Source organism: Cololabis saira, chromosome 5, assembly GCF_033807715.1.
Source record: "Cololabis saira isolate AMF1-May2022 chromosome 5, fColSai1.1, whole genome shotgun sequence".
Classification (NCBI taxonomy): domain Eukaryota; kingdom Metazoa; phylum Chordata; class Actinopteri; order Beloniformes; family Belonidae; genus Cololabis; species Cololabis saira.
Window position 1 is genome coordinate 13,499,492 of NC_084591.1, and position 20,403 is coordinate 13,519,894.

Consider the following 20,403-nt stretch of genomic DNA (forward strand, 5'->3'; position numbering starts at 1 on the left):
TTATTTCAACTTCACGGGCAACAGTATGAGTTCCATCTATTATTTTGAAGGAGTAGATAAAGAGAAGAATAGAAAATAAAACAGTCCTATTGCAAGTTCTTGAGTGACTTTGCCTCAGTATTTGCATCAATAAGCGAATCAGTTGTTGCTCCACTGATCATATTTGCTACTCTGTGGATTTCTTTTCAATTACTTGACAGATGCCAACAGAAAATGATCATTTGTTAGGGTTTTTTTTTTATTTATGTTGGGACTGTCTAGCCCTTTCCTCCGTGAAATGTGGAGCAGTCGGTAGTAGATAAGACGCCTATTTTTTTGACAATAAAACTGGTGTTTCTATCCAAGGAAATGTTGCTGTATGATTTATTTACACGTTTTTTTTGGTGGGGGATCAGCCACGCTTCTCTATCTGTTGGGACGTGTTGATGTGTGTGACAGTCTGATACGCAGAGCCGTTTTTAGGAGTACCAAACAAAGACAAAGAGGGAAGCTGGATCCAGGCTGCATCCATCTCGGGATCGGAGAGGCACCCAGCGGTAGCCTGGAGGTGGAGAAGAAAGTCTGGCGTCAAAAGAAATAGGGAATATGTACAGCAGCTATATACATGTCATCATAGAAAGAATCCTATCCATAAAAAGTCCTCCACAGGGCACAGAGTAACCTTCAGGAGTGCTGACAGTGTGACTGTAGAGGAAATACAATGATGGTCCGCTGTGTCATCTGATGCGATCTGACACCCGCACCTCGAGTTGCCCTCTCTGCCCGGTGGCTCACCTTTCTTCAGGCTGGTGAAGGGCAGCGTGTACTGGCCCACAAACTCGCTGCTGAGCAGACCCGTCTGGTCGCGAACACAGAAGCGGACGAGGCACAGCTCAGGGACGTAAACACTGAAGTTCATGTCGTAATCCCAGTGGGGAGTCAGGGCTGTGAGGAGGATTGAAACCAATCAGGGCTCATTGTTATTGTTACTGTGGATTTTTAACAGCAGCTTAAAAACAGAAAGAGATTGAGCTTGTTTTATAAAAGCACCCTGACCATAAGGCATCAGTTGGCAACCATACATTCAAAAATACAACATATATAGTAAGTTTAGAGCCAAAGTCCAATGATCCTGAGCAACGAGAGCGTTTCATCAGGATCATTGAACGTTCAGTGGCTTTTACCTGACTTTGGGAACGTCGTGATTTTATTTAAATACTGGACTTTAAACAAATTTTAATGTACAACTCCAATAACCCAAAAGTTGGGATGCTGTGTAACATGTAAATAAAAACTAAATCCAATAATTTGCACATTTCAGTAACCCTTATTTTCTCCATACATACAACATACGACATACATAATATGAAACATTTTCCCATTTTATGGAAAATATTAGCTCATTTTGAATTTGATGACAGCAACACATTTCAAAAAACGGCCTGGAAAGTGTCACTAATCCAATGGGAAGCACTTGGTAACTAACTGGGTTAAGTGGCAGCAGGTCAGTAACATGACTGGGTATAAAAGGAGCAGATTTTAAGATGGACGGAGGTTTAACAATATGTTGTACAATTTTGGTATGTAGTTCCTGTTTTATTTTGAAACCCCATGTCCTTGTGTTTCAGTTCTGTCTTGATTTCCCTTGTTCTCATCTGCCCTGATTGTTTGCACCTGTGTCTCGTCAAGCCTTCTGTGTATATCTTGTCTTGTCTTTCCCTCGCTCCTGGCTGGTCTGTACTGTTTCCACCCTCCTTCTGTCCTGTCAGGTTTTTTGGGGGGTTTTCTTGTGCAGAAAGCTCTTGTGTTTTTTGTTAACCCTGCTCTGCAGTGATTGTGGGTTTTTTTGCCATGATAAATCATTGTCCCACCATTCAGTGACAGAACGGTGGAGCCTGTCACAACTCTCTTCATGCAACAGGTTGTCCAGCCATCACATATAGATAAACAATCACACACACCTTTGGACTTCATGGGGGTATTCCAGAAAGCAGGTTTTGTTAACCCTGAGATGAGGGAAACCCGGAGTTTTCAGTTCCAGAAAGCGATGTAACTCTGAGTCAGTTACTACGGCAACTGACCCTGTGAACCTAACTTGCTCGCTAGCAGGTTTTCTTCAATAAACCCTGAGTTTCTCTCTGTCTCCTCCCTCAGTGGCGTCAATTCAGCCAATGGGCCTTTACGCAATACGCATCCGTTTTCTGCACCACGGACAGCAAGCGGCAGAGTTAGAGAGCAGAAAAAGCGTATCTAACAAACGCAATTTGACTCATTAGGTTCACTTTATTCACTATGTCAGTGCAACAATATCACAGGGACATCCGAGTTTAACTTCAAACAGTTAAAGTCCAAATGCAAAAAAGAGAGGGAGGGATCAGAAGAGAGAAAGTAAAAAAAAGTCAAATATTTAAACAGATAAACAGATTTATAAGAGGGTAGGGTGATTTGATATCTTACCTTAAAATGAACTTGCATAATTAAAACCATCAGTGGCTAACAGCCTCGTTAATATCCTCTGCTGTTGGGGCAACATTGGACCCATCACTTGCCTTCTTTCTTTTTTTTTTTTTTTAATTGTGTGGTTGTCTGCTTCCTTTTTATTTTTGTAAGTAAGTAAGACTGCAGAGCGCGCTAAAAACGAGATTGATAGCGACCACTGTCGTCAGGGACGCTGGGACATCACATTTCAAGATATGAAATGTGCATTTGTAGTTATTTTATATGTATTAAGTAATAGAATAAATCAATACAAATACACACAGAGTAATTCCAAAAATGTATAAAATAAATAAAAAACACATTTACATTTTCCCCAGAAGCCGAGGTGTGGCGGCTGCCCCTGATCTAAATAACAATAAAATTTCATTCAATACCATTCCACCACTGTTTTCACCTGTAATATTATAAGACAGTGTGCTTAAATGTTAAATGAATACTGCATTCAAACTTACACATTAGCCCCTTTCACACAGAGATTCCGCAATATTGGTGTAAAGAAGTCCTGCCAATACGCCGCCTTTGTTGGTTCACACAGAACCATACAACGCCGGCATAACGCCGCTCCCGTCTGTAAATTCACACAGCATGCCGGCGTTCCGCAATCAGAGGCGTGACGACAGCGTCAGTCCGACCGTCATGTCAGCGGCATGCCGGCTGTGTCATTCACACAGACCCCGTTTCGTCTCTGTGACGGCTCTGTGACTACCTCCGCTGCCGGCTTATTGGTGGGGCCACTTGGCCCCCCCATTCCGCCTCCGTGACTTTCACACAGAACAGCGAGGCGGCTTAAAGGCGCAACGTTCCCGCCTCGAACTGGCTGTGTGAAAGGGGCTATTGACTGCAGCAACTTTCTCCCACGCCAATTGTCTCTCCTTTGCTGCTGCAGCTGTGTTTTTTTTTTCTGAAATATGCTCTCATACTCGCCATACGCACGTATTAACACTTCTAACTCCAGTGGCGTGAAGTATCTGGATCTTCAGATGCAAACTAATGTTTCCTCAAAGGGATTTTGTAAATTGAAATGTTAAATAAAGTTAAAAAAAAATAAAAGAAAAGGTATGTGGATCTTTTGTTGTCGCCGGTTGCTATGATGAATCGTTGTATCAGGGCTCCATTGATGATGGCTTTTTATTTTCTTCATGCACGCGCTTAACTCGAGGTTAACAAACTCAGAGTTGATTGAACTAACTCATATCCGCTGTTCTGGAACCGAAAACTCTGAGTTTCCTATCTCAGGGTAAGTCAACTCAGAGTTCAGGTTTAGACTCAGAATTTGTTGAACCTGCTTCCTGGAATACCCCTCAGGAGAAAAGCGCAGTGACACAAGCGCAGGGAGAACCGCTGCTGGGACTTGAACCAGGAACCTTTTTACTGTGAGACAACAGTGCTAACTACCAAGCTCACCTATTTGTGTGTACCATGACTACTGCACAAGAAAACTGGTAATGCCCCATTTTGAGAGCTTTACCATCTCCGTCTTTTGCATGGTTACGTTAACAGAAATTAATCTCTCTCATATGGTGGCTTAGGATAAAAGCGTCTGCTAAATTACACTATTAGTAGTAGTAGAAACTTTACATTGAATGAAGTGCAGGTTAAAAGACAGGTGTGGTCTGGCCAAACTGCGTTGCCCAACCAAAACTGTATAGAGCATGGGTTGCTGACTCTTTTTTTTCTCTTATGGTTGTTCAAAATTGAAATTTGTGAAATTGTTTTCTTATATTTGGATTATATATATATATATATATATATATATATATATATATATATATATATATATATATATATATATATATATATATATATATATATATATATATATATATTTTTTTTTTTTTTAGGGAGAAAGAGCAGGTAAAACCTCTGTGTAAATATCAGGTATTATTTGTAATTCCAGGAAAACACTTTCAGCCAAGTCTCCAAAATGCACTTCACACTCACAAGATGAATCGTGACAAAGTGCAAGTAAAAACAAAAGTAGATCTGATAAAATAGACTTGACCCTGTCATGTTGAGGCTTGTCATATCCTAACAAGGTGATCATACATTTTGCTTTCAAGCACTTACAGTTGTTTTTCACAGTATTAGTGTTTTTTTTGCAGGAGTCTGATGGGATCCCTTTAATCTCCACTCTGACAAATGGGTCCAGAGCTTTACCACTGCAGGGGGCAGGTAGGTTGGATCCACTAATCACCTGTTGAGAGACAGGAAAATGCAACTGATAAACAGTAATAGAGCAAGTAATAGTAATGGATAATGAGAATAGAAATCGGTGGCTATAGACAAAGGGAAGAGAGGGATGTAATTACACTAAAAGTAGACTTATCAGCAGTCCTCTCACACTGAGCTTCCTCTGTCGCTGGCCATGATCAAAGGCAAACCTGCATGTACTTATCAAGAAATGCGCCTCTTGGCTCTGATGAAAATCTACAGTGTCCGGCCTAAAATTACTGTCCTTTTTCCTTCCCAAAGTCGTGCAGCAAAACAATAATTATTATTCTCAATAGTCATTATTTGTCCCCACTTGTGAGTTGTCGTGCCGAGAGATGTGTTACACAACAACGATCTGCTCCATGTTGGTGACAGTTTGATGCTACAGTTTACTCAAAAAAGCTCAAGGGGAAATATTGCTTATGAATAATTTATTGTTTAAAAATTAACCCAACAATACCTGCATTGCAACAGGCAGCGCCACTCATCAGTGTGATTCACTGAGTTGAGAGCTGTGTCAAGAGTATAGGATTTTCCTTGAAATGATCAAATAATGCAGAATGATCGTTTGAACGATGTGAATAAATAAAAGTAGGAATTTTTCCCAGGGCACCCAGAAACTGAACACACTGCATTCATATTTCATGCACAGTGCTGGAGGTGCCTGCGTCTGTGTGTGTTTGTGCATATTCTATAGGAGAGAATATCTGAGCTGCTTTTGTTTAACACTGAAAGTCCATTCTCACATCCTTGACTGGAGCTGTAACTGAGCCCAATCACTCCTTACTGAAGGATAAAACAGAATTGCATTTCAACAAATTAACAACATTAACAAAGCATTAAAACGTGGGGATGTACCAACCAAAAACAAGGCGAACATGTAGCTTTGAGCCGATTGTCCTGTGAGACTGTATTTCACCACAGTGTTCTTTTGAATGAAACCGTAAAATAAGCATGGTCACATGATCGTACCAACTCAACATCTGTGCAGTAAATGTTGATGGGAATTTCATGGTATGCAAATACATGATCATACAGATATTTGATCCTGTTTAATGCCACTCCCCTTATGCCATACCTTTCCAGTTTATTGAGTAAGATTGTATGTTTGAATATGTCAATGACCTTAGATCTTTGCCTGTTCATTCTAAAGCCACACTGACCTTCATTTGTTATTAGTATGTTTCTATAAATCTTTCTAATCTATCATTAAATCCTTTCTCTAATATTTTCAAGAGTTGCGGGCGCAGGGACACAGCTCTATAGATGGTAAATATGTTTTGTCTCCATCTCTATATAATAGAATTACTTTTGCAATTTTTATTTTGTTTTGAAAAGTTTCCATTTGAAAAGATAACTCACTGAAAAATGGATGATTTAAATGTACAATTATTACCAACATTTTTATTCTCTGACTCATGACTCTTCTCATCACTCATCACTTCTTTTGACCCGTTGATTACTTTCCACTTCCGTAGCTCCCAACATGGAAGCCTCCCCCCACAATGCAACCTGTTTTCACAAGACCTATGAACAAGTACGACACATAGCATCACAAAACAAAAGGAAGTGATGTATATAAATATAGGTTCACGGCATGATGCACTTGCAATCTATAGAGCAGTGTGTTTCAACCCTGGTCCTCGGGGCACACTGCCTTGCATGTTTTAGATGTTGCTCCAACACACCTGATTCAAATGATTTCATCTCCACCAGCTCACCATCAAGGTCTACACCAGGGGTCAGCAACCCAAAATGTTGAAAGAGCCATATTGGACCAAAAAAAACAAAAAACAAATATGTCTGGCGCCGCAAAAAATGAAAAGTCTTGTATAAGCCTTAGAATGAAGGCAACACATGCTGCATGTATCTATATTAGTTATAACTGGGGTAATTATTATGCACTTTGAGAAAAAAGTCGAAATGTCGAGAAAAAAGTCGAAATGTCAAGAAAAAAGTTAAAATTTCGAGAAAAAAGTCGAAATGTCAAGATTAATGTTGAAGTACAATCTTGAGAAAAAAGTGGAAATGTGAAGGAAAAAGTCAAAATTTCAAGAAAAATGTCAAAATTTCAAGAAAAAAGTTGAAATGTTGAGATTAATGTTGAAGTACAATCTCGAGATAAAAGTCGAGAAAAAAGTCGAAATGTTGAGATTAATGTTGAAGTACAACCTCGAGATAAAAGTCGAGAAAAAAGTTGAAATGTCAAGAAAAAAGTCAAAATCTTGTGAAAAAAGTCGAAATATTGAGAAAAAAGTCAAAATGTTGAAAAAAAAGTCAAAATTTCGAGAAAAAAGTCAAAATGTTGAGATTAATGTTGAAGTACAATCTCGAGAAAAAAGTCGAGAAAAAAGTCGAAATGTTGAGAAAAAATTTAAATGTCTAGAAAAAAGTTGAAATATCGAGATTAAAAAGGAAAGGAAAAGGAAGAAAAGAAAGGAAACAAAAAGAACATTTTTGAAAAAGCTCCAGGGAGCCACTAGGGCGGCGCTAAAGAGGCTCTGCCGATCCCTGGTCTACACAAATGTCAATGGTGTGTTGGAACAGAGCAAAATCTAAAGCATGCAGGGCAATCTGTCCTGAGCACCAGTGCTGGGAAACTCTGCTATACAGTCATAAGGTAATGTCTAAAAGAACCAAAAAGACCATTTTGGAATTGTCTTTTCTCTGAAGTTGTTGTTTAAAATGCTCCGATGCTATCTGATGTGCTTGATCTTCCATGAGTTTTCTCATGTTTTCTTAACAGCACCACGCCTCAGTTAGAATATATCAGTACGGTTTCCTGTGCAAATGAACTCTGTGATAATTGTGCTTATGGGATTGATCAAACCCTGATGTTTCTTACAGCTTTTCAGCTTCTTTCCCGCTGCAGCAAGGCTTAATGTTACACACGGCACACTACAAATGCTGTTATTACCATCCTAAGAAGCCTGAAATTATTCAATAAGATGATTTATTAATTGGACTGTGAATCTAATTACATTAGATCACCCATGTTTTTCCTTTCCCTTTAATTTCTGACCGAGATAATCTAATTAAACTGACACTCAGGGAGTTCAACATCATTATTGGTTGGCGGTATATCCGGCAGGAGAGCAGTTATCTGGAGGCAGAGAGTGAGTGAGATGAGCTCTGCTACACAATGCCCCAGATTGCGAGACATAGATACATACATGTACGCATCTAAAACGCGCACACCCACAGACGGCCCTGTAACATTACACCTTAATCTTTAAATCCGCCATGGGGAGGAGTATTCAGCCTCCTCTAATAGCAGAGCTGTACCTTGAGCAGCAGGTGTGTGGGTTTGAGGTGGTGCTGGCTGCAGCCGGGATCAAAGCTCCTCTCACTGGACATGAGCACTTCTGGCTTCAGGATATACCCACAGCCCCCGTTGTCTTGGAAACGGCCATCATTAAGGTCCATAGGCAAGCCCAGAGATTGGAAATTGAGAGCCACTGTAAAACACCACGGGACAATCTCAGAACGAGGAACATGAGGAAATGGAAAAGCCACAGAGAAAAGAGCAGAAACAAATCTGAGAGTGCCTGAAGCTTTTTTAAGAAGAAGAAAAAGCAGCATGTGATGATCCCTGCGGTCCTTCAGTCTTCTCGTTTTCATTCTGTAGATGGGAGTTAAATTATAGAACGACATGAAATGCTTCTGCAGTAAAGGTTGCATCAGGGATATTTAATGCCCCTATGCTGGGATTTTCTGCTCTGCAAATGTGATTCAGCACGTCCATTGCACACACCATGTCTTCGGTGTCATCACTGGCCGCACATTTGACGCGTGATTGCTCTATAAAGAGAGAGCCAGATGTATCTCTCCAAGCACATTCAAATTACGTCTCTATAAACCTGGAATAACACAGATGAAGGCTGCCAGGAGAAAAATGTTTGTCTCAAACAACACATTCACTGACTGCTCTTTTGCTTCACTGTTCGAGTCTTCTGCCTGTTTGACTGCAACAGATCTGTCCTGATCCATCAGCTGCTGTTTTGTTCCGCAGTCTCCCGCAACTGTGAAAAGAACAGATCTGCAGCTGCACGGCAGCCCCCGCAGCACGTGCACAGTCTGCTCAGCAGGGCTGCCGTCACAGACAGCCACTGTCTGAGTAACAAGGCCTAATGACGAGCGTGTGTAAGAGACAGAGTGACAGATGCGCGGGCCGAGATGAGCTAAATCATTGATAAATCGTGCATCCTGTAAGGCTGCAGTATGTAAAGTTTATGAATGATTGCACTGGTGTGCTGCTGGATTGCATCCAATGTTCACGCTCAGCTCTAAAGAAAGAAAGTCTGACTTCAGAACGTGCAGTGAATGACTGACTACAACACCACTTTAGATTAAAAAAGAAAAATAAACATATTAACATCAGCAATCAATCCATGAAAGGTGTGATGAAGGTTTAAAGATGACTTCAGATCCCAGCTGAGCTGTTCAGGCTTTGGCCTGAAATGAAATGTTATTTAATAAAGAGTTTTCCCGCTTGTTCCCTTTAAAGTTTGCTAGCCTCACTTTTGTACTGCAACTCTTTTCATTGTATCTCGTAATGGACTGCAATATTTCAATAATGCGTTCTCTAACCAAATGGCAAATTATTCATAAAGGGGAAAATAAATAATGTAAATGACTTGATAAACAGTTACAAAAGTTGCAAGCGTGAGGGAAGCACGGTTGAAATCTCCAGGGATCACCATGGATGCATTGAGACATTGTGTTCGTTGCCTGGCAACAGCTGGTCTGATAATATCATATGCAGTCAGCAGGTATCACAGGCGAATTTTCTGAGCAGATAACATGGGCAGGAAGTTATAGCTCACAGTTCAATATCTGGGTGCAGAGATGCTCCTTCACAGTAGCATGACAACAAGCACCACAGTCCATCTGCCTCTTTTTTCAGTCTCTGACTCTCTTTATCATACCAAAGTTGGGTAGCGAGGAGTTGAAGTTCAGAAAAATCTCTCTTCAGCCACTTGTTGGTGAAACAAGAGGCTGCAGAAACAGTCAACAGAGGTGGGTAGTAACGAGTTACAGTTACTCTGTTACATTTACTTGAGTAAATTTGGGGAAATCTTGTACTTTCAGGAGTAGTTTTGAATCACTATACTTTTTACTTTTACTTGAGTAGATTTGTGAAGAAGAAACTGTTACTCTTACTCCGCTACATTAGGCTACGTTGAGCTGTTACTTTTCTTTTATCCCTTTTATCCGCGTACGCGTCAATCTCATGACATCACTGAGTGATTCTTTGGGAAAAATGTTTTTGCAAGTTTTGTCACATTTACACAGACTCAAACACACACATAGTTTCTATGAGTTCATGTTTGTTCTAGTTCTGCCTGGTTAAAAAAGAAAAGTACAAAGGCTTGAAATGTTGTGCTACTTGTGCTTAATTTATTTTTTTATTCTGTTATTTTATTATTTATTAAAGTACTTGAATTTACTTTAAGCTTATTTTAATTTAAGCTATTTTTTATTAACTTTAATTTATTTTATTGATTTAATTTGCCTGAAGATGATTATTTTGTACTTTTGTCTGTTTGAATGGTTGTGTTTAAAAAAATAAATCAGACGTTACTCAACAGTTACTCAGTACTTAAGTAGTTTTTTCACCAAGTACTTTTTTACTTTTACTCAAGTAATTATTTGGATGACCACTTTTTACTTCTACTTGAGTAATATTATTCTGAAGTAACAGTACTTTTACTTGAGTACAATTTTTGGCTCCTCTACCCACCTCTGACAGTCAATATCTTCATATATACTCCAAGCTCTGCCAATTGATGTCCCAGTAACAACTGAGAAAAGAAATGGTGTCAACTCCCTCCTTTCTGTTTAACGCCGTCCCTATTTCGAGTCTCCTCATCTCATCAGGATTCGGGACATTTGGTTGTATTCTAGACTTTACTTGGGCTTTTGAAAAGCTTAACTTCTCTCACATATGAACACCTTTTCATCCGTCGTGTTTATGCGTTGTGATATAAGTTGAAAAATTTCAGATGGACACAATTCATGACAAAAATTCTTAAGGGAGCACAGCGTCTAAAATGGCCCGGAGAAATACTTCAAAAACAACTTTTAATGGAAAAGAAAATTGTAAAAATGATGCAAATACCAACAAAAGCTGTCATTATTGTGGAGCCAATCAGTGACAGGAGTTATAAATATTATGTATCAATGCTGTGGATTGATGACAATCCTCCTGGAACAAAGGTCAAAACTCTTTCTAAGTTGATCAGGCATTTAAGGTCATCATTTAAGAGTTTTCATACTGATCAAAGTAGAAACACGTGAATATTGATAAAATTACTACTTTCATCTTTGCCTTTCAAGTGAACATATTTATCATTAAGTTACATGTCCCATTAATTATTCAAATGATCTATTTAATTGCCCTTTGAAATAGCAAGTTATTATATAACTAGTAATCTTCTGAGAATATTGAATATTATATATATATGCTGCCACCTTAACGTTGGATGGATAGCACTATAAGTACTTGAAAGTGTCAACGTCCCAAATCAGCATTTGAAAATCAGCATTCGTTAATGAATAAGCAGATTCCTTCGCTTAAATCGGTGTGTGTCTGCACATGTGTTTGTGTGCAGTCATAAGCAGTTTGTCCGGTTGTGGTCTGGTATATGATCAAGTTCTTCAGACTGACCGAGCTGTGAGCCGACGTTCCAAAACTCCTGAGGGTTGTAGTTGGAGGAGGATGTTCTCGATCCTGCTGGGTAGATCCTAGTGAGGAATCTCTGGTTGTGCTTGACAAAATCTGAACCTGAGACAGACAGCACACACAATGCAGCAAAATCCAAATGTTTTTATCATTTTATTTTTAAGAACAAAAACACTATATGACTTCAGTAACTGCATAATTGTCCTGCAGGGTTGGCTCCGGCTACCAGACTTTTACAGCTCTAGTGTGGTTGCTCATTATCTCTGTCAACCAATTCAATGAAGTTTGTCTTCAAAGTGCCAGTCCTCCACTTTGTATCCGTATTATTCATCCGTTTCAGCATCAATCGACTGTTTTAATTTCTTAACAGTTAGTATGCAAGGCTCATTTCTGAGCTTGTGCCTGTTGTGAGTTCAATAAGCTTTCGCTGCTGTGGGCGTTAATGACCCTTGGTATACTTAGATCTAAAGAGCTCTTTGTCTTAATGTATCAAAATAATCTGTTGGGATCATCAATTGATTTAAAACATTATGTAAATTTTGAAAAAAAATGTCTTCCCTTGTCTCATGATTTCAGGCCTAAAAAGAAAGAATAGATTTTTACCTGAGCTTTTGGCCAACTTGAGAGCCTTCTTCTCTTCTATAGATGTGTTCTCGTAGTAGTTTTGATTGTCCTTGGAGTGACTAAAGCTGGTGAACTTGACAGATCTTGTGTACACTACCAGGTCTGACAAAGACTTTGCTACCACCACCTTCTTCTTCTGTTCAGTGGGATAGAAAACCAAAGATAGCTTTTAAATTCACACACTAAGCTAAAAATGTACATTTCTGTCCAATCCCTTTCAAAAATCCAGGTAAAAAAAGTCTCATTGACATTAAAAACCCTCTTTTACAAGACAGACCATGCCAAAGCGGCAGCAAAATCATAACGTGCTTCCCTAATAATATTTGCTTTAAAGTGACTAGAAATCCCTGACTTACTTTCTTCTTTGACCCTGCCTTATTGGGAGACCAGAACCTTGCTTTTGCTTGTTGATCCTCACTCTCCTCACTCTCCTCCTCCTCATCATCCTCACCCTCATTTGCACTCTCATCTGGCCCTGCTGCCTCCTCTGCTTTAATCTGAGGCTTTAGCTTTTTATTCTTGATGAGGATCTTATTCTGCAGGTCCTGACATTCCCACACAAACAGTAAAAATGTGAGCGTGAACACATCCAAACGTGCCCATGTGATGCATATCTACATTCACTCTGCACTTTTAAAACTATTGCACATTTGCATCAGCTGAACTTTTTCCGGCATCCACTCGTCACACTGTTCTTGGACAAAGATGTGTCACAAAGGTGCTGTTCTTCAACACATCACATCCACATCAGCTCAAGCATGCACATACTTTGAAGTGGTATGATGGAAAAGAAAAAGAAGAGCATCATTTTTTATCAAATTGCTGGGTTATACATCTGGAGTGTTAATTTTAGTGTTAACACCAAAATTGTTAGTGCTCCAGGTTCTCAGCACAAAAAAAAAAGACTTTATGGGCTGGTAACAGCTCTGTGGTGAGCCACACAACAGGAAGTCAGTGTCATTTACTTTGCGCACAGGCAAATTAGGCAAAATAATTACACACATGCCAACGTAAACAACGTGTAAGAGACCATATGTAACGAAAATGATCACAAGCCTCATATCTTCACTTGGCATAGCTTCACTGCAATTTTTAGATTTCTATCACTGTTAAACAAAATTATACAGTCTGTGGAGCCAAAATAGAGGCTTTACTCATATTCATCCAATTTGGGAAATATTGTGGTCCTAAAGGGAAATTTTGCCCGTTTCTGAGAGTAAAGATAGAACAAATTAGTGAAAAGAAATGCAAATTGACACTGGTTTATTTCTAATTGTGTATTATTCCACGTATGTATGCAAGCATCAATCCATCCACCCATTTATATGTGCCTTCTAACCATGAAGCACAGTTTATCCTGGTTCAAGTTGCAGGGAAGAAGCGTAAACAGTGAGCTCCAGCCCTCCCTCTTCCCAGGCATTTGCTCCAGCTCCTCTGGGAGGATACCAAGAGTTTCCCTGGCCAGCTGGGAGTAGTAACCCCTCCAGCATGTCCTGGGTCTGCCTCGTGGCCTGCTACATGTTGGATATCCTTGAAACAACTCCCCTGGGGGTGTTTAAGAGACATCCTAAGCAGATGCTCAAACCACCTCAACTGGCTTCTCTTAATGTGGAGGAGCAGCAGCTTTGTTCCCATCGCTGATAACCAAACTGCTCGTACACTAACAGAAAACAACTTTTTAAAAAGAAAGAAAACTTTTTTCAATCTTAACTTGTATTTTCTGTAGCTTTGACAGTTTAAAAAAATGTTTTTCAATCAAATGCAAGTAATGAGTTACTACAGAGTTCCAGATTTATTCTATAATTACAGATAAAATAGTGTGCATAGATTGAAAAAGCTAAAACCGATTCGGTGTTCAAGGTAGCTGGGTTAATGGTCACATTGCAATCACTAAACGTCTGCCGTGAAAGCTCCCCCTTTTTCCTAAGACATATGGATAAAAAATAGATTAGAGGAATATGCACTGGGGGGGAGAAAAATAAGACTTTTTTTATTCCGGAAATTCTATAGCTACTGAATACCAAGGCAAAGGCATCCTGCGAAGGCAGAGCACATTCAGAGCAAAAAAAATAATCATCCTGCTCATCACATTCAAAAAGCGTGAGTGACTGAGTCAGTGTCTTTCATGGCGGTTGCTTCGTAATGAGTTCAGACAGATCCTTCCGGAGGAGCCGTCAGAACCTCAACAGAGCATCAGAATGATTGACTCGTATGCCTCAGCAATGCTTCAAGTGATGGACACATCCTGCAATCAGCTACATAATATTATATTTCTGACTCCTTGAGAGAGCCATTCAAATGCAGATGTACATTCATGCTTACATGATCATCAACGCGGAAGAAGCTGCCGAAAGAGTCTAATGAGGCCCTCCATGACGAAAAAAGTCTAGTTTTCTCCTTGTTTGGCCTTGTTATGATAGGTAACAACAATTTACACATACATCCTGCTGCCTCCACATGTGCACGGCCTCCACTGCATATTCACCACACACAGGCTTAGCTTCCCTCTTCCTCAGAATCTTACATTTGGGCTTGGGAGGTTTCCTGTAGTTGGATGATCCAAGGGGGCCGTCTGCAGCTTGTCCCCCAGGATAGAGATGAGGTACTGAGCCATGACCTCCTGCTGCTGCTGGCAGCAGTGGTTCTCCAAAGACAGGATCACTGGGTAAGCGGACACCTGTCAGGAAATAATCCCATCACAAAGAGGGGAAAAGAGGGCATAAAAAACGGATTGAATCTCATTTTCCAACTTTTGCATCAACTTGGAGGCGCCTTACTGCTCTCATCGGGGAGTCCAAAGACTTCACACATCCAAAGAAAGAAAGTTGTCAGAAAAGCATTTACACCGGGGGTTTTCAATTTCGGTCCTCGGGCCCCCCTGCCCTGCATGTTTTAGATCAGGGGTGTCCAAAGTCGGTCCTCGAGGGCCGCTGTCCTGCAGGTTTTAGATCAGGGGTGACATACCTAAAACCTGCAGGACAGCTAGGGTCGCCACCCGTCCCTTGAAATACAGAATTGTTCCGTAATTGGGAAATTAAAAGTTGCGTTCCGTATTGAACCAATACAGACACATATTATGCTCTTATTTATTTATGTTATAATATACAGGTGAAGGTCGGAAAATTTGAATATATTGCAAAACTTCATTCGTAGTAAATTCAACTTAAGGTGAAACAAATATATTATTTCCCACTACATGCAAAGTTTGATATTTCAAGCCTTTATTTGTTATAAGTTTGGTAATTATGACTCACAGTTTATGAAAACCCCAAATAAAAAATCTAAAAAAATTAGAAAATTATGAAATCAATAAACAATTCAATCATCAAAAGTATAACAAATAAAGGCTTAACATATCTTGCTTTGCCTGTAATGAGACTATGTAATAAATATACATGTATTAGTTTCACCTTATAAGTTGAATTATTGAAATAAATTAACTTTTACACCATATTCTTCACCTGTAGGCTATATTTTACATCTGGGCTGATGTGAACATACGTAGCATAGGAGACTATTTCAGTTGCTAGTATGGTTGTCTGTCTGTACAGTCATGCAAGTTAAATGCTATAAAAGCACTTTAAACTTTAAATCAAAGCGTTTTGTTTTTTCATATAAAATAAATACATTTCTATGCATTTTAGAAGTTTTGGGGATGTCCCTTTTTTTGGCGCCTGCACTGCTGAAATCGGGGCGTCCCTTATTTTGATTTCTGAAAGGTGGCAACCCTAAGGACAGCGGCCCTCGAGGACCGACTTTGGACACCCCTGTTTTAGATGTCGCCTTGCATAAACACACCTGTTTCTAGTTAATGGTCCTCATTAGCTTGTCATCAAGGCCTGTACATCTCTGTTGTTGCAACTCCTTGTATCACGGTGTGCTGAAAGCAGGGTAGCATCCAAAACATGCAGGGGAATTGAATTGAAAACCCCTGATTTACAGGAATGATATTTCTTAAAGAGAGGTTACTAATTGGAGAAAATGCATCTCACTGGGGACACCTGGTCGCGGAGGAATGACGACCTGGATGCCCGCGGTGCCAGTCGTGGGATAGGAAATACCAGAGGTGTCAAGTAACAAAGTACAAATACTTTGTTACCTTACTTAGGTAAGTAGAAATTTTGGTTATCTATACTTCACTGGAGTAATTATTTTTCAGACGACTTTTTACTTTTACTCCTTACATTTTCACACAATTATCTGTACTTTTTACTCCTTACATTTTAAAAACAGCCTCCTTACTCTATTTCATTTCGGCCTTTAAAAAAAAAAAAAATCCAGTTAATTTGCGCCTTTCGGATAGAGTGAATTTGGTTGTGGTTGTTTCAGATGTTCTTGTCCAGTTTTGTTCTTACATCCGTTCCCTCAGATTCCTGCAACTAAACTTGGATGTACATTCCAATAAAGGTTAGGATAAATGATAACATGCCTCTGAAGTTTGACTTTTTGCACCATTACAATACTTATAGGCAACTAGTCATCATATCTTCTGCTCTCTGAAACACATGTTAATGCTCAATAGTACACATATATGGTTCTTTAATATATTTACATTATACTAAGATACATTCATTTTCAATGGCTTTTGTCCTAAAGGGCTTTTTCCCCCCTTACATTACTTTTACGTTTATACTTTAAGTAGTTTTGAAACCAGTACTTTTATACTTTTACTTGAGTAAAAAACTTGAGTTGATACTTCAACTTCTACAGGAGTATTTTTAAACTCTAGTATCTTTACTTCTACCTGAGTAATGAATGTGAATACTTTTGACACCCCTGGGAAATACACAGCAGGTAACGATCTATAAGATGTTACCTCGAAGGCATGTTGTCCCACAACGGTGATGACATCCTTAAAAAGTATCTTGGTGGTGAGGGTGTAGCCATGGTAGACTACAGGCTCCATATCCGGACCGTCCCAACAGTCGATTTCCAAACAGCGGCAACCTTTTCTCAGAGCGCTGTTTCTCACACACACACACAAAACACACACCCAAAAGCAAACAGATCACACAGATCACACAGTGACGTACGACGGCAAAGCTACACGTTAACCTCCTGTAACCCCTCTCATATCTGTGAGCAGGGACATCAATACACATTAAGTGAACATGGATCTGGACTTTCAACCACTGACACATTTACGTAAAACTGTATGTGGGTACAGGGGACTTATGGGATATGGATTTCTTTTGGCGCTGGGTTAAAATTATATTGTGTTCAATAACTATGGGACTGATTTTTTTTTTTTTGCAACTCTAATGCAAAGTTATCTCCTTTTTTTTCTCTGAAAGAAATGGTTCTGCTCCGTTGTTTTATATGTAAATTATAGGAGCAGCAATGACACGTCTGCATGTTTGTAAAACAGCTACTGTTCAAACGTGTTCCTCCATGAACTGCTGTTGTATACTGTGGGCTCAAAGTAATAAATATGTCTTTTAGATCATATTTTTCCCCTATTTATGGCTGCTCACAGGCTTACTTCATGCGTGCTTGGTCACGTAGAGCGCTACGAGCATTTTCAAACAAACAAAGCAGGGGCGAAAAGCAGCACTCTATTGCACAAACTCTTAAAGGGGACCTATTATGAAAAAACAGGTTTTTTCTTGCTTTAACATATATAAAGTGGTCTCCCCTCAGCCTGCCAACTCAGAGAAGGAGGAAAGCAACCAAATTCTGCAGTGTCTGTACAGCCGCCTGAATGAGCCATCCAGTGTGACGTGGCGTCTACGAGCCAATAAGATTCTGCTCCCGTCGTTACTTAACCAAAATGCAATTTGCATAGGTTGGTCTCCGAGGCGTGAAACCACGCCCACAACTAACTCTGGCCGGAACAACAACAACAACTCTGCCGGCCGGAGCTTCCCCCATTTTTTCTTGGCGGTGTATCGCGTCATTCAGGCAGCCAATCAACACAGAGCCTCATTATCATAGCCCCGCCCACTCAGAATCCCGCATAGATAATGAGGTTAGAGAATGAGATGATAAAGACATGGCTTAGAGGCTGAATGTCTAATTTATTTAGCAAAAACAATCAAAAGCTTGTTTTTAAGACATTCAAAGCCTGTTTAAAATAGGTATTAGATGCCATAATAGGTCCCCTTTAAATTATAACTCTGTGACCTCTGAGTTTGTTTAGTTGCCCGACATTTCAACAATTTGTTCTTAGATGACTGAAACAGATGTTTCTTGATTTTAGTAAAAATTTCTGATCTAATATGAAATTAAGACTGAAAAGCGCTTATATTTAGAATAATTTTTTTTTTAAAAATCCATCATTCAGAAATATGTTCTGGACATTTTCCCACATTAGGATCTTCCAACTGATCTAAACACACTTGCATATTTTATCATTGAATTTCATAAAAACTGTAATGCAGAAAAGATTCTAGTACTACAGTAAGTAATACATAATTCATGATCATGAATATCTGATCCTGCCCCTGGAGTTATGTTTTTCTCTTGCGATAAGCGTGTCATAATCAAAGTAAAGCAGAGCTCTCAAGGCCACTGGTTTGGAGGGTTCCACTTTACCAGCTGACTGGGGCATTCAACACGCTCGCTGGATCCATAAATACTGAGCTTCTGCTGTCATCAGCTCCTTTTGTAATCACATCCATTGTCCCCCAAAGGCACCACAGCAGATTTGCTGTCTGCCTCAGCACATGGGCAGGTCAGGGAAAACGAGATGGAAAGTATTCAGTATCCACATGACGGGCATGTCCGTGTGGAGGGATGGCACATTTTTGTACTGAATGGCAACTTATATCGACATTTAAGTCCAACATTGTTGCATTTTGTGATGTTTTTTGGAGTTTTTTTCTTTTATAAACATAAATAGCAGATTGAATTATTACAATCCAGTTCCTAAAAACTTTAGCACACACTCCTGTATACGCCGCCTACCATGCATACGCATCCAGGTCGCTCTTTCCTACCAGCTGATCTCCAGTCAGGTAGGTGTTGTGCGATGTGGAGATAAAGTAACTGCTGAGCGGCTGGTCCATGTCCTGGTACACGGATGCGTGAGCTTGGTTGAACACGCAGCTGTCTCTGGACTCCATGTATCTGAGGAAGCCTTCAAACGTCATGGACCTGTTTTCTCTGGCTACGAGAAGAGGAAGCAGCAAAGTAAGCGCTTTGTCAGCAGCAATCAGTGAAGAGGCATATATATAGCAGTCACTTCGAGAAGAAATACCGTCCCTTCTGTTGCAGCAGCAAGTAAATCAAACTGTAAAACAAGCGTTCGATTGGGAGGTATACTTGCGTGTTAATGTTTAGCTGTGTGATATAATATCTACTATGTTCACAATTTAGATGAAGTGTTGTACACATTAGGTCGTAAATGATATGAGCTTAGATATTGTAAACCATCCTGCTGCTGACGGTCTGCATGATATCCTGTGACATCCCCCACTGCAGCCCCGCTCTACTACGTTTAACAGCTACCTTTGGCAACGACTCAAAGCATAACGGTTTTACAACAGAGGCTGAAAAATTGCTAAAATACTACACCCTCTGGGCGATAAAACTGCTGCATACATACATTTTGCACCACGTGAGACTGTCACATATCTCAAACGTTTTAAATGAGTATATTTTCAAGGTTCCAAAAAATGTTACGGGCATACATTTTCCTTGGCAAAACGTAACAGGACTATGCTTGGCAAAGGAAACGGGATATTGCAAGCCTATAACATTTTCAGAAAGACTCAAGGAGGTAGAAGAGGTAGAGCGTTATGTCAAGGACTGTCACACCAGAGAAGTGAGTTAAAAAACCCAATTTGTCCATACGTATGTCACAGTTGCTGGCTGTTGCTTCTGGTATGGTGTAAAAAAAAAAAAACATGGTGTAGGTCAGGGATAAAAACAACAATCGAGGTACAGTAATGCCAACAATACACTAGACAATTTTGCAAAAACCTTTTTCTCTAATGTACAGTATCATCTCATAAATCCTGTGTCAGAATGTCTTAGAAGAAAAGATTTAAATTTGAGGTAGATCAATGTTCCTTCTGCAAAAAGGATGAAGAAACACTGGATCATTTGTTTTATGAATGTCCTTTGTCTCATTGTTTCTGGACAGACAGAATTGGATACACAATTGGATATCTCTTACAATTGATAATGTTCCACCTTTTGAATTAAGCCATATTATTTTCTTCATGGATGATTTGGAATTTTCTGTTTCTGATATTAGTTTAGTTTAGTTTATTGTTTTGCACAGTTTTTAAAAATATACAGGAAATATCAAATATAAATACTATAGGTGCAGGAAGAGGCAAAAAACCCAATGGGCTTATTTGAAGCCTCCACCAAAGATATTAAAATTTCACGTGTTATAAAAAACACAAGTTTAACATACAAAAACAGTATAACTACACAAAAGAGATGACAAACTAATA

The 20,403-nt window shown here is 39.5% G+C and overlaps 1 protein-coding gene across 1 annotated transcript; it reads right to left on the bottom strand.

Annotated features, from left to right (window-relative positions):
- Positions 1-23: 23 nt before the first annotated feature.
- LOC133443765 (1-phosphatidylinositol 4,5-bisphosphate phosphodiesterase zeta-1-like) lies at positions 24-19,111 on the bottom strand. The gene is made up of 9 exons (XM_061720961.1): positions 18,905-19,111; positions 16,815-16,959; positions 14,523-14,675; positions 11,978-12,146; positions 11,360-11,476; positions 7,975-8,147; positions 4,546-4,672; positions 775-924; positions 24-541 (listed from the first exon to the last, which is right to left on the bottom strand). The coding sequence occupies exons 1-9, from the start codon at positions 19,087-19,089 to the stop codon at positions 459-461; spliced, it is 1,302 nt and encodes a 433-aa protein (XP_061576945.1). The 5' UTR covers positions 19,090-19,111; the 3' UTR covers positions 24-458.
- Between the last annotated feature and the right edge of the window lie 1,292 nt (positions 19,112-20,403).